At 38.1% G+C, this 15,640-nt stretch overlaps 1 protein-coding gene across 2 annotated transcripts in view; it reads left to right on the forward strand.

Moving 5' to 3' along the window:
* Positions 1 to 15,640, forward strand: part of ZNF81 (zinc finger protein 81) — an 89,478-nt gene that overhangs the window by 5,274 nt on the left and 68,564 nt on the right. Inside the window, exons 2-3 of one of the 2 annotated variants that reach the window (XM_011938724.1) lie at positions 514 to 632; positions 3,986 to 4,202. In XM_011938724.1, coding sequence (XP_011794114.1) covers positions 4,149 to 4,202 — 54 coding nt within the window. In that variant the 5' untranslated portion in view covers positions 514 to 632; positions 3,986 to 4,148. The remainder of the gene's footprint in view (positions 1 to 513; positions 633 to 3,985; positions 4,203 to 15,640) is intronic. The other variant, XM_011938723.1, reaches the window with a different exon arrangement.

The raw sequence follows: 15,640 nt of genomic DNA on the forward strand, positions 1-15,640 counted from the left end.
TATAATCAGAGAACATACTCTGTACGACTTCAATTTGTGGAGGTATTTTATGACCCCCGGTATGGTCTATTTGCAGAATGTTCAACAGGTGATTGAAAGGAATGTTCATTCCATTAGTGTTTGGCTGGGGAAGGCTGGGTATCTTCAAAGAGGTTTTCTGTTCAGTGAAGTCACCTTTTTCCTGGTTCTTTAACAGGAATGGCATTTCTTGGAGCCATATATATATATATATATTTTTTTTGGCGGGGGGAGGCTGTTCCTGTTGATAGTTCTGGGTTGTAAGTTTCTCCAGTACCTTTTGATGATGTATGGGAGGATAAAGGAAAACCCAGGGAACTCAACCACTGTGCTGTTCAAGTCCTGAGGTCTGTAAGCTGTCCTCCTTACCTTTCTACCTTTCAGAGTCTTCCGATTTGTGTTTGTTGTTTCACTTAATTTTTTTTCTGGTCTCTTCTACATGTACTAGTCTCTTCTTTCTTTTCTGTTTTTTTGCTTTGTTTTGTTTTTTAATAGAGTCTCACTCTGTCACCCAGGCTGGAGTGCAGTTTGTACGATCTCAACTCACTGCAACCTCTGCCTCCTAGGTTCAAGCGATTCTCCTGCCTCAACCTCCCAAGTAGCTGGAATTACAGGTGCGTGCCACCATGCCCGGCTAATTTTTGTACTTTTAGTAGAGATGGGGTTTCACCATGTTGGCCAAGCTGGTCTTGAACTCCTGGCCTCAACTGATATCAGCCAGCCTTGGCTTCCCAAAGTTCTGGGATTACAGGTGTGAGCCACCGCACCTGGTCTCTTTTCTTTTCTTATATTAACTTTATTAATTTGCATTTTACTAGGGAAGTACTTGTTTTATGGCAGTATTAAAATGCATTGCTATACAGTTTGCATAATGTTCTGCAATAACTGCTTTAAACACCTTCCTATCTGGGAAAGATTTTCCTCTCATTTCAAATACATGTATATGCGTATGTGTGTGTGTGATTTCTATGGTTTCAAGGCTCTTCCATGTTGTAGTAGGTATCCATACTTCATTATTACCAAATAATAATCTATTGTATGTATATGGCAAATTTTGTTTATCCATTCATCAGTTGATGGACATTTAGATTATTTCCGCTTTTTGGCTATTATGAGTAATGCTGCTGTGACTAGTTGTGTATAAGTTTTGGAATGGACATATGTTTTCATTTATCTTGCATAGACATGGTCTCCTAATCAAATGGAAGATTTGGGTTTTGATTTATATTTTCCTAATGACTGATGATGATAATTATCTTATGTTATTCCTATATCTATCTACACACACACACACACACACACACACACACACACATACACACATTCTTGACTCCTTTATCTGATTTGCTAGAGAGTTTTTTAAATGACATTGGTCATTTCCATTTGTTTATTTTTTTTTGAGACAGGGTCTCACTCTGTCATCCAGGCTGGAGTGCAGTGGTGCAATTGGGGCTCATTGCAGCCTCGACTTCCCAGGCTCAAGCAATCCTCCCACCTCAGTCTTCCTGAATAGCTGGAACTCCAGGTGCACACAACCATGCCTGGCTAATTTTTTTATTTTTTTTATAGAGATGAGGTTTCACCATGTTGCCCAGGTTGGGCTCAAACTCTTGGGCTCAAGCGATCCTCCCACCTTGGCCTCCCAAAGTGCTGAGATTATAGGCATGAGCCACTGTCCCCGCCTACATTGGTCATTTCATTTCTTTTTTTTCTTTAAGCCTCCTATATTTATTTGATTTAGTTAAGGTTTTATTTTTATTAATTACTTCCTGGTTTTGGTTTTTGTTTTGCTTAATTTTGTTTTTTCTAATTCTAATGTTTTAGGTTGAATATATAGCTCATTTTGGGGTTGTATTTATTTTTAATTAAAAACAAAGCTATTTAAAGCAGTAAATTTCACTCCAAATACAATGCTGTATTCCGTAACTTCTGGTAAAATTTGTATAGCTTCTGTATTGATTTCCCACTTTGATCCTGGGTTATTTAGGAAAAAGTTTCTTTTCTTCCCCTTTTAAAAAATAAGATTTATTTAGGTATATTCCAATACCATAAAATTCGCCCACTTAAAGTTTGCAGCTCAGTGGTTTTTAGTATATTAACAGAGTTGTGCAGCCATCACCACAATCTAATTTTAGGACCTTTTCAACACCTCCAAAAGAAATCCTGTCCTCATTAGTAGACATTCACCATTCATGCCAGCCACCTCATACTCCCAGCCCTAGGTAACCACTATTCTATTTATGTCTCTGTGGATTTGCCTATTCTGGATATTTCACATGAATGGAATCACAAATATGTGGTCTTTTGTGATTGGCTTCTTTCACTTAGGGTAGAGTTTTCAGGATTCATCCATGTTGTAGTATTAGTACTTCTTTTGTATTACCAAATGTTATAATAGTCCATTGTGTATATATGCCAAATTTTGTTTATCCATTCATCAATTGACATCAAACATTTGGATTGTTTCTACTTTTTGGCTGCTATGAATAATGCTGCTGTGAATATTTGTATACAAGTTTGGGAATGGACATGGGTTTTTAAAAATTTCTCTTGCATAGATACCTGTGAGTGGAATTTCTGGGTTATATGGTGACTTTATGGTTGATATTTTGAGAAACTGCCAAACTGTTTTTCAGAATGAGTGTACCATTTTATAATCCAACCAGCAATGTATGAGAGCCCCAATTTATTCACAGCTCACCAATACTTGTTATTGTCTTTTCTTATGTTAGCCATTTTAGTGGATGTAACATGGTTTCCTAATACATGAAAGATTTTGGTTTTGATTTGCATTTTTCTAATGACCGATGTTGTTGAACATCTTATGTTACGATCAGAGAATGTAAGCCTGTCAATTCCCAACATTAAAACGTTTATCAGATTTTTTGGTGGCCAAGTTATTTGAAGGAATTTTGTAAAAGTTCCATTACTATAAGAGAAGAAAGTACATTTTCCCTCTTGTTTTGGTATAACATCCTTTTTATGTTTTTAAAATTTAACTTATTCATGCCTTTTATTTTATTTTACTCTTTATTTATTTTACTTTCACTTTTCCTCTTCATCTCATTCTTACTTCTGTTGTCTTAAGTTCCTCTTCTTTTTAAGTAGATATTTTTCATTTCTTAACAAGAATGACTGAATCTACAGTGCCTCTAATAATTGATCAGAATAAAATTGTACCTCAACTTGGACACAGAGACACTAGTTCCCTCAATGAGGAAGCAGTTTTACCTCTGGATATTTTTGAGTTAATTAAAAAACTTTAGTCCCAGGCTATTAATATTTTTCTTATAGCGTGTCTCTTCTGTCTCAAGAAATTTTACTTAACTTTTTTATTCTGAACTCAGGGTCATATTTTCACCATCTGTTAAACAGAACCACATTTATTTTGAACCTACCATGGAAAAGGTATCATGTGATATAACTTTGACAACGTGAACTTTGGAGCCTGGTAGACTGGGTTTGACTTAACACCACTAAACCTCTAATTCTGTATGCATAAAGTGAAATAATAATGATTTTAACAACACATAGATGAAAGGTTTGTTGTGCAAATTACCCGCTTCTGCACATTACATGCTTCCTTATAACAATACTTGCTAACATGTATTAAGTGTTTACCTGGGGCCAGTTCAGTGCTAAGTACCATTGAAACATAATCTCATCTAATTTTCATAGCCACTTGAGATAAATATTTCAAATTCATTTTAAAAAATAAACCTGAAGAAGCTTTTTCATGTTCTCACAGCTAAAAGTTGGCAGAGCTAGAATTTAAACCTTTATTAATTTTAGTCCAAATCTCATGCTCTTGCTCATATTCTATTTTAATTGATAAGCAGAATATGTGTTTCTTGGACTTTATCTACCTCACAGTATCCAGTGCAGTGAACTGTACTTTGGTTCCCCTAGGAGATGTCTGTGTAGTGAGTGCTATCTGCCTCTGATCATATGGACACTGTCTTTCCAGGGTTCTTGGAGTCTCTGCAGAGTCCCTGGGCCAGATCTCATAGTGAAGGCTGCAGGATCTTCCTTCTGACCCCAGCAGTCCCCGTTGAGTCCACTGATTCCACTGGAATTATAGAGTTATCAGCAAGAAAGCCCCAGGGCTGACGTCCAAGTCCGTCGGGAACATGCCAGCTAATGAGGACGCTCCCCAGCCAGGGGAACATGGCAGTGCCTGTGAGGTGAGGAGGAGGAAGAGGTGCCCAGGGGTTGGAATTCATCCAGAGCCCTGAAGGAAAGATACTATCTCATAGTTTTCATTTCTAGTACTTTTTTTACCAGGCAGGAAAATTTCCTCCACCCCCATTTGTATTGGTCATTTATTTCCCTTTTGTGAATTTCCTTCTCCTGTCCATTGCTGATTTATTTATCTAAGCTTATGGATTTTAAAAGAGGATTTTGAAAAGACTCAGGTTAATAGCCCTTTATCATTCTTGCATATTTTTATGAATATTTGTTGCCACTTCATAATTTGCAATTAGCTCTTAGTTTCATTTAATCAAATAGTTCTCTAAGTCTTGTTTAAAAAAAAAAAAAAAAAAAAACAAACCTCTTCCATGCTTTGTTTTCTGCCAGATTGCAGCTCCCCAGAAGCAAGCACCCTTACTCTTTTTAATAGTTTTAAAGAATGTTTGGGTGTTATCTATTGGCTTTCCACTATGGAAGATAGAGATTGAGCTTTTCTTTACTCCCCCACTCACATACCCATTTCCTAACCCCACCTCCCTAAGATAGGTATATCATTGTTTTGGTGAGATTCATGGTCGGTGTTGGTCATTGAATCCCATGGTATCCATGCTGTGATGACTATTTCTGCACAACTTTTTCCTTTTCCTTGGAATTAACAATTTTCTGTCTCAGTCATTTGTTTGCGTTACTATATACATATCAATCATTCAACTCCAAATTCTTCCCTGGTGTTTAGATCTCCTTTCTATATATTCAAACACATTAGGTGATAATCACAGTGATAATAATTAAAAGCAGTCATACAACATTTACTGCATGCCAAGCACTGTTACACATACTCTACGTGTGTTCACCCATCTTCACAACAACCTCATGAAGTAGGTGCCATTGTTATTATTATCTTTAGAGACAGAGTCTCACTCTGTTGCCCAGGCTGAAGTGCAGTGGCACAGTCATAGCTCACTGCAACCTCGAACTCCTGAGCTCAGGTGATCCTCCTACCTCAGCCTCCCAAGTAGCTGGGACTACAGGTCCGAGCCACCATGCCCAGTAAGTGCCATTATTATCCCCATGTCACAGAGGGGAAAACTGGGGCATAGGAGAAAACTGGGGCACAGAGAAAAACCGTTTGGCCCAGGTTTACACAGTAAATAGCCAGTAATAGGTGGGGCTGCTCTCACTTCTGGGCATCCTTGTCTTCTCTTTGAAGCAATCTCTCCTGGAGCTTGACTTGCTAAAGTCTGGACTGGTGACTTTCTCAGTTTGATACAGAGCTGTTACCTTGGTGTCTTCCCTTTACTATCTCCCAGGAAATCCCCTTGATTTCTCTCTTGGGTCAGATCTGTTTCCTGGAGCTTGTGTCTTCCTCTTTCTTGGCTTGCCCCTTCATTTTGTGGGGAGCACATCCTCCAGTATATCCTTGAAAATGGATGTCCGACAGGTACATTTTATGAAACTTTGCATGTCTGAAAATGTCATGCAGAAATATATTTACTGAATACATATAACTGTATAAATTTATGTGTAGAAATATAAATATGAATGCCATGGAAATATACCTATTTGATCCTGACACTAAACTTGTCTTTTTGGCTGATAATAGAATTCTAGATTGGAAGTAGTTTTTTTTTTTTGAGATGGAGTCCCGCCCTGTCACCCAGGCTGGAGTGCAGTGGTGTAATCTCGGCTCACTGCAACCTCCGCCTCCCGGGTTCACACCATTATACTGCCTCAGCCTCCCGAGTAGCTGGACTATAGGCACCCACCACCACACCCGGCTAATTTTTTTGTATTTTTAGTAGAGACAGGATTTCATCGTGTTAGCCAGGATAGTCTCGATCTCCTGACCTTGTGATCTGCCCGCCTCAGCCTCCCAAAGTGCTGGGATTACAGGAGTGAGCCACCGCACCCAGCCTAGAAATCATTTTTATGCCCTATTTGAAAGCCCGTCCATAGTCTTCCTAGGCCTTTTCTACTCACACGTACATTTTCTCTGCTTTTCTAAAACTCTTTTTATTTGGTTTTCGATGCTGCTTTGTAAAAATTATTTGCTTTACTGATATCCATTTCTATCTCTTTTGCTCTCCCTTTAGTAGTATTTTTTTAAAAACTTTATCTTCCAAACCTTCTTTTCTATCTCTTATTAATGCTGTTACATTTTTTAAGTAGCTCTTTTTGTCTTCAGAATATTCCCATGCTATTTTTGTTTTATAGATGCAGCATCATATCATTCTAAAGATATTAGTAGTAGTTTTTTAAAAAACGTAATTTTTTGAATAGTAATATAGAAAAATGACTCAAAAAATTAAAGACATATAAAAAGCTATACAGGTTAAGTATCCCTAATCCAAAAATACAAAATCCAAAATGCTCCAAAATCCAAAACTTTTTGAGCACTGACATGACATTCAAAGGAAATGGCCCATTTGGATTTTGGATTTTCAGATTAGGGATACCCAACCTAAGTATAATGCAGATATTCTAAAATCTGAAAAAAAATCCAAAATCCCAAACACTTCTAATCCCAAGCATTTTGGATAAGGGCTACTCAAGCTCTATGGTCTAAATTCTCTTATCCATCTTTCTCCTGTCTGCTCAGCTCTCTCTAATACATATAACCAGGTTAGTTAGTTTTTCTCTGTATGATTAGGGTTTCTTTATGCAAATAACAGCAGCTGAGAACACGTTCTTATTTTCTCCTTTTTATGTCACAGAAGGTAGCCAATTAAAGAAATTTTTATCAATTTTTGTTAATTTAAAATATTTCAGTGAAATATAATATGAATTATAAGCAATGCTGCTAGGAACATTCTTCATCATGTCTCCTTGCACATGTGTACACCCTCTCTTAAATATATACAGGGGGGTGAAGTTAATGGGTCATAGTTATGCTTAAAAACGTCTTTATTGTGAAATATTACATACCTACAGAAAAGCACACAGAACAGACATGTATGGCCGAGTGAGTTATCCTTCCATAGGCCTAGAAAGAGTCCATAGTTAGCATTCCACAATCCCTCTACTCCCAGAGCTAACTACTACCCTGACTTTTATGATAATCACTTCCCCAAAGAAAATCACAGCTGGGCATGGTGGCTCACACCTGTAATCCCAGCACTTCAGGAGGCTGAGGTGGATGGATCACCTGAGGTCAGTCAGGAGTTCAAGACTAGCCTGTCCAACATGGTGAAACCCTGTCTCTACTAAAAATACAAAAATTAGCCGGGCATGGTGGCAGGCGCCTGTAATCTCAGATACTTGGGAGGCTGAGGCAGGAGAATTGTTTGAACCCAGGAGGCAGAGGTTGCAGTGAGCTAAGATCGCGCCATTGTACTCCAGTCTGGGTGAAAAAAGTGAGACTCCGTCTCAAAAAAAAAAAAAGAAGAAAATTGCAATCCACAGAGTGGGAGAAGATATAAACAACAGAGGACTTATACCCAGAATATATAAAGAACAACAAAACAACAAGAAAAAGCAGAATACCCACTAGTCAAAGGCCTTCTTGAACAGATATGTAACAGATGAAGATATTCAGATGGCTATTAGACACGTGAGACAGTGCTCAATCTCATTTTTCATCAGGGAAATGCAAATTTAAACCACAATGTAATACAACTACTCCTTACCACCACCACCAGAATGGCTATAATTTAGAACACTGACAATGACAAGTGTTAGTGAGGAGGAGGAGCACTGCTGATGAGAATGTAAATCGGTACAATCTCTGGGGACCTTTTAGCCTTATTCATCCATGCGTATATAGACCATATGAGGAAACAGTTCTAGGAAAACACCCACCAGAAATCCTTGGCTGATGCACCAGGACCCATGTATAAATGCTCACTGTAGCGTTACTTGTAACAGCCAGAAGCTGGAAATAATGCAAATACCCATCAATAATAGAGTGGGGCCAGGTGTGACAGCTCATACTCATAATCCCAACACTTTGAGAGGCTGAGGCGGGAAGATCATTAGAGGCCAGGAGTTCAAGACCAGCCTGGGCAACATAGTGAGACCCCATCTCTACCAAAAAAAAAAAGAAAGAAAAAATTTAAAAAATAGAATGGATAAATAAATTGAACATAATGTTGAGTGAAAGAAGGTAGACACCAAATAATTTATTGTGTTTCAATTTATATGAAGTGTTAAGACAGGAAAAGCAAAAGCATATAGTATAGAGGGGTACATTTGTAGGTGATAAAACTTGAAAGCAAAGTGAGGAAGTGCTCACCATCTGAGGCAGAATAGTGGCTTTCTTGACCAGGGGCGTTGCAGGGAGGGAGGGAAAGAGGCATGAGAAAGACTTCCAGCCAAGGAGCTGGCCATGTTCTATTTTCAGATTGTGGTGGTAATTAGGTTGGTATTTGCTTTGAATGATTAGTTAAGGTGAATATTTGTTTCATATGTTTTTCTACATGAATATTATGTTTGATAATAATCTTTTGAAAAGAAAAAATGTACCCTCCAATTTTGACCCCAGTAGCCCATATATTCTTTCCCAAGACAGATACAGATAGTCTGTCCATACAAACGCGTGCAATAAACTGAAATATTAGCATGCAAAATTTCCAGCACTTGCTTTTCTCCCTTAACAATAAAGCTTAGTGATTATTCAATGTCACTACATGTAATGAGTTACCTCATTCCTTTACAAGGCTACGTCTTATTCTATTATATGAATATATCAAAATATGCTAACCAGTTTTCTATTAATAGACATTTAAAGGGTTTCTAATCTTTTGCAATTGTACAGAACATTGCAATGAATATCCTTATACAAATCTTAGTTAGCACAAGAGAGAGTATGTTTAAAGAGAAATTTCTCCAAGTAGAATTCCCAGGACAGATGATATATACATTTTTACTCTTTTCATTTTGTTTTGTTTACACATTTTTATTCTTAATAGATATGGAAAAATTGCCTGCCTTGTGGGTTGTGTCAGTTGTATGAGTGTCTGTTTTCACCGTACCCAAGCAACACGGTGTCTTGTCATATTCGTTTTTTCTTTTTGGCCAGTCTGGTAGGTTACAACACAGTATCTCAGTATAGATTTAATTTGCATTTCTCTTATGGCCAAGGTTGAATATATGTGACTGTGTTTAAAGAGCCATATATATGATTTTTTTCTGAGACATTTTAAAATTTCCTTTTCCCATTTTTTTCTATTAGGTTGTTGCTATTTATGGAAGGATGTTACATGTGTCCCAGTTATTTTTCCCAACTTCCCGTTTGTCTTTTAAATGAAAATGTTAGTGTTTTCTCTGTGCATTGAGTTTATGAATCTTTTCTGTTCTCCAAGTTTTGTATCATAACTAGAAACGCCTTCCTCATTGTTCCCCATTGCTCAGCGGCATTTGGGGGAAAAAAACCTCTTATATTTTCTATTTAATACTTAATTGTTTTTATTTTTTACTTTTACAGCTGCGACTAGCTGGATTCTTTTTGCTATTGTTGTAAAGCCTTAGCCAGGGATCTATCTTAATTTTTCTTCAGGATGCCTACACATTTGTCCCAACACCATTTATTGAATAATCTATATTTCCCCCACAACATGCAATACTACATTAGCATATACAGGCATACCTTGGAGATATTGCAGGTTCGATTCCAGACCACTGCAATAAAGCGAGTATCTCAGTAAAGAGTTATACAAGTTTTGTGGCTTCCCACATAAAAGTTATGTTTATAGTATGCTATAGTCTATTAAGTGTACAATAGCATTATGTCTAAAAACAGTGTATATACCTTAATTAAAAAATACTATTACAAAATGCTAACAATCACGTGAGCCTTTGGTGGGTCATAATCTTTTTGCTGGTGAAAGGTCTTGCCTTGATGCTGATGACTGCTGACCGATCAGGGTGGTGGTTGCTGAACATTGGGGTGGCTATAGCAATTTAAAAAAATAAGACAACAATGAAGTTTGCCACATCAATTAACACTTTCCTTCCTGGAAGATTTCTCTGTAGTATACAACACTGTTTGATAGCATTTTATCCACAGTAGAAATCCTTTCAAAATTGGAGTCAGTCCTCTCAAACCCTGCCCCTGCTTTCTTTCAGTTTATGTAATATTCTAAATCACTTGCTGTCATTTCAACACTGTCCACAGCATCTTCACTAGGAGTAGATTCCGTCTCAAGAAATCATGTTCTTTGCTTATCCATAAGAAAAAACTCCTCATCCATTAAAGTTTTATCATGAGATGGCAGCAGTTCAGTCACATCTTCAGGCTTCACTTCTAGTTCTCTCGCTATTTCCACCATCTCTGTAGCTATTTCCTCTAGTAACGTCTTGAATCCCTGAAAGTCATCCATGAGGGTTAGAATCAAGTCTTTCCAGACTTCTGTTATTGCTGATATTTTAACCTCCACCCATGAATCGTGAGTGTTCTTAATGGCTTCTAGAATGATGAACTGTTTACAGGAAGTTTTCAATTTACTTTGCCCAGATTCATCCAAGGAATCACCATCTATGGCAGCTATAGTCTTACAAAACATATTTCTTAAATAACACTTGAAAGTTGAAATTACTCTTTGATCTATGGGCTCCAGAATCATGTTGTGTTAACAGGCATGAAAACAACATGAATCTCCTTGTACATCTCTATCAGAGCTCTTTGGTGACCAGGTGCATTATCAGTGAGCAGTGATATTTTGTAAAAAATCTTTTTTGTCTAGCAATAGGTGTCAAGAGTGGTCTTAAAATATTCAGTAAGCTATGCTGTAAACAGATGTGTTATCATCCAGGCTTTGTTGTTCCATAATTCTTTTTTTTTTTTTTTTTTTTTTTTTTTGAGACGGAGTCTCGCTATGTTGCCAGGCTGGAGTGCAGTGATGTTATCATAGCTCACTGTAACCTTGAGCTCCTGGGCTCAAGGAATCCTGCCTTAGCCTCCTGAGTAGCTGGGACTACAGGCATGTGCCACTATGCCTGGCTAATTTAATTTTTTTTTTTTTTTTGAGATGGGGTCTTGCTATGTTGCCAGGACTGATCTCAAACTCCTGACCTTAAGCAGTCCTCCCACCTCAACCTCCCAAAGTGCCGGGATTACTGGTGTGAGCCACCATGGCTGGCTGGCTTCAACTTAAAGTCACCAGTTACATTAGTCCCTAACAGGAGAGTCAGCCTGTCCTTTGAAGGTTTGAAGCCAGGCATTTACTTCTCTTCTGTAGTTGTGAAAGTCCTAGCTGGCATGTTCTTCCAATATAAGGCTGTTTAATCTGCACTGAAAATCTGTTATTTAGTGTAGCCACCTTCATCAATTATTTTAGCTAGCTCTTCTGGATAACTTGCTACGTACAGCTTCTATGTTAGCACTCGAGCACTTGCTACTTCACCTTGTGCTTTTTATGTTATGGAGATGGCTTCTTTCCTTAAGCCTCATGAACCAACCTCTGCTAGCTTCAAACTTTGCTTCAGCAGCTTCCTCACCTCTTTCAACCTTTGCAGAATTGAAGAGAGTTCAGGCTTTGTGCTGGAGTAGGTTTGGTTTAATCAAGGGAATGTTGTGGCTGGTTTGGTCTCCTTTCCAGACCACTCAAACTTTCTTCATATCAGCAATAAGTCTATTTCACTTTCTTATCTTTCATGTGTTCACTGGAGTAGGACTTTTAATTTCCTTCAAGAATTTTTCCTTTGCATTCACAACTTGTCTGATTGGTGCAAGAAGCCTAGCTTTTCAGCCTAGCTTGGCTTTCAACATTCCTTCCTCAGTAAGCTCAATCATGTCTAGCTTTTGATTTAAAGGGAGAGACATGTGACTCTTCCTTTCACTTGAACACTTAGAGACCATAGGTTATTAATTGGCCTAATTTCAATATTGTGTCTTAGGGAGTAGGGAGACCCGAGGAGAGGGCGAGACAGAGAACAGGCCAGTAGGTGGAGCAGTCAGATCACACACAGCATTTATCAATTCAGCTCACCATCTTCTATGGGCATGGTTTGTGGTGCCCCGAAACGACGACAATAGTAACATCTAAGATCACTGATCACAGATTATCATAACAGATATAATAATAGGCCGGGTGCAGTGGCTTACACCTGTAATCCCAGCACTTTGGGAGGCGAAGGTGGGCGTATCACGAGGTCAGGAGTTCAAGACCAGCCTGGTCAAGATGGTGAAACCCCATCTTTACTAAAAATACAAAAAAATTAGCCAGGCATGGTGGCGGGTGCCTATAATCCTAGCTACTCGGGAGGCTGAAGCAGAGAATTGCTTGAACCCAGGAGGCAGAGGTTGCAGTGAGCCGAGATCACGCCACTGCACTCTGGCATGGGTGACAGAGTGAGACTCGGTCTCAAATAAAAAATAAATAAATAAATAATTAAAAATAAAAAGTAACCAAATCTTCCACCTTAAAAAAAAGAGAAGAAACAGATATAATAATAATGAAAATGTTTGCAATATTGTGAGGATTACCAAAATCTGACATAGAGACATGAAGTGAGTACATGCTGTTGTACAAATGGTTCCAATAGACTTGCTCTATCAGGGTTGCCACAAACCTGCAATTTACAAAAAACACAATAATCTCTGAAGTGCAGTAAAGTGCAGTGAAACCATGTATGCCTGTGCATACATTCCAAGATATAACTCTGAGTATATTGGGTGTATTTCTGAACCTTATCCTGTTCCACTGAGGTAATAGTCATAATCTTTATTATTCTAATTTCTCTATATTCATAATTTCTTCTAATAGATGATAGGGCTGTCTCTGATTACCCTTTTTTTCAGGAATTTACTGCTTTCTTGATTGCTTTCTTTTTTGTACACAATTTATAATTCACTTACCAAATTTAAAAATAATTATATTGCCATTGCAAATGAACTTGCATTAAATAAGGCCATTTGCTTCTTTATGATAATTCAGATTTCCTACTAAAGAATTGAGTATGGGCAGGGTGTTGTGGCCCATGCCTGTAATCCCAGCACTTAGAGAAGCTGAGGCAGGTGGATCATTTGAGGTCAGGAGTTTGAGACCAGCCTGGCCAACACAGTGAAACTCTGTCTCTACTAAAAATACAAAAATTAGCCAGGCATGATGGTGCACGCCTGTAATCCCAGCTACTCAGGAGGCTGAGGTACAAGAATTGCTTGAATCCAGGAGGTGGAGGTTGCAGTAAGCTGAGATCACGCCACTGCACTCCAGCCTGGGGAAAAAAAAAAGAATTGAGTATGTTTGCTTTTTTTCAAGTAATCTTTGCATTTCCCATTAATGTGTTAACATTTTCTTCAAACATGTTTTGACATCAGTTTTTGTTTTTATTTTCTAAATGGAAAAAATGCAAATATATATGAATGTATAGCATTATAAATTGAAACTAAAATTACAATTATTCCCATAGAAGAGATATTTGAAAGAAAGTAAGTGAAAGGAAAAGCAAAGAATCCTATGATTCTCTTATTCTTTTTCAGAAGAATATAGATATTGATAGACCTTGGGAGAGAAATATGCATATAATTCTGGTCTTATGTTGGGATGAGTGATAAGACTAAATGTAGAATGAATAGTAATTTTCAAATGAGCATTAAGGGGGAAAACACCAAAAATTTTATGTGCCAAGGAAATTAAAGGAAACCAAAAGAAATATTTAAATAGCAGAAATTCATCCTAGTGTTCCAATAATTACATATGGGTTAAAATCATTCATTAAACGACAAACATCATCTGATAGGAAAAAACAACTGAAAATTCCCCAAGGTCCAGCATTATTTTATAAATGTGAGTTACATTTGAAATTAAAAGACCCAGCCAGGCGTGGTGGCTTATGCCTGTAATCTCAGCACTTTGGGAGGCCGAGGCAGGAGGATCACCTGAGGTGATCTAGGCCAGACTGGTCAACATGGCGAAACCCCATCTCTACTAAAAATACAAATATTAGCCGGTGCTCACCTATAATCCCAGCTACTTGGGAGGCTGAGGCAGAAGAATTGCTTGAACCTGGGAGGCAGAGGTTGGCAGAGGTTGCAGTGAGCTGAGATCACGCCACTGCACTCCAGCCTGCGTGACAGAGCGAGACTCCTTCTCGACAAAAAAAAAAAAGACCCCAGAAAATATGAAAACGAAGGGGGATAGAAAATGATAGACTTGGCCAAAAAACACCAATAGAAGTCTGTGGCTGCAATTTTAAAACCTGAGCAGAGGGAATATAAGTTGAAAAACGTCACAAGGTATGAAAGTAGATGGTTCTTCAAACTGTGAAATATCAAGAATTATAACATTTATCAACACATATATAGCTAATGATATATCCTTAAACTATGTAAAATTGAAACTGGGCGGAATAGTTAATTTGACCACTAGCCACTTTAACCCACCCTTTTCAGAAACTAGATGATGAAGCAAAGAAAAAAGTTTTTAAAGCTTTGCTGTAATATGGATCATCACACAGAGCATGAAAGCATGATAAAAATAAAAAGTAAGCAGCTAGTGAAAAATAAATATTCTCTATACACATTAAAATATTTTACATAAATATGTTTAAAGAGAAAGCATAAATCATCTTACAAAATACATACAAGTAAGCATCAGGAGGCACATTTCAAGGTTTATGCAGTAAAGCTAAACTTACAGGTGGATGGAAAATTATAGGCTTGAATGTCCATTTATTCCTTTCCTATACCCATGAACTTTCCTTCCTGTTAGAAAGAAATGATCTTTCCACTGAACCCTTTCCCCTCCCTTCCAGTTATCTCCTCTCTTTCCTATCACATCACTTTTCCCCTTCTATGCTGGGCCATTCTCACAAGCATGCAACATGCAGAAATATTTTCCATCTGAAAATATCTGCCCTTGACCCCTCATCCACTCCCAGCCAAGGTGTTTCACCAGAGGAATAAGTAATTCCTGCAAGCTCACTGACAAAACCTGTGATTTGCAAAAAAGTTTAATGTCTTCTCCTTTAGGTGGGTTTTGGGCCAGGGACACGTTTCCTCAAACTGGGGCGAGGCTGGGGATTACTCCCCTATAATCTCTGTGATACACTTCTTTGCAGGTCCTGGCAATCTCAATTATGCAAACCCCTGACCCTCAATTCTTCCCCTTTTATTCTGTAAGCTGCCATTCTTACTACCAAGGGTCTCTCATACTTTCTGCCAATGTTGTGGTATAACAGCCTGCCAAAGAGAACATCAGCAATTACAGATCAGCCTTACTCGTGAATAGTGATGGAACAGTTATAAATGAAATACCACCAAGTAGAATCCATCAATTCCTTTAAAAGTCACTCATTCTGACTATGTGGTCCAATATTATAAAATCTATAATCCACCATATTAACATGTCATCAGAGAAAAGCAATGTCACAAAATTCAACATCCATTCTTGATTTTAAAAAGTATCGGCCGGGCGCAGTGGCTCATGCCTGTAATCCCAGCACTTTGGGAGGCCGAGGCGGGTGGATCACCTGAGGTCAGGAGTTCGAGACC

This window comes from Colobus angolensis, unplaced genomic scaffold (assembly GCF_000951035.1).
Source record: "Colobus angolensis palliatus isolate OR3802 unplaced genomic scaffold, Cang.pa_1.0 Scaffold176, whole genome shotgun sequence".
In the NCBI taxonomy this organism is placed as follows: domain Eukaryota; kingdom Metazoa; phylum Chordata; class Mammalia; order Primates; family Cercopithecidae; genus Colobus; species Colobus angolensis.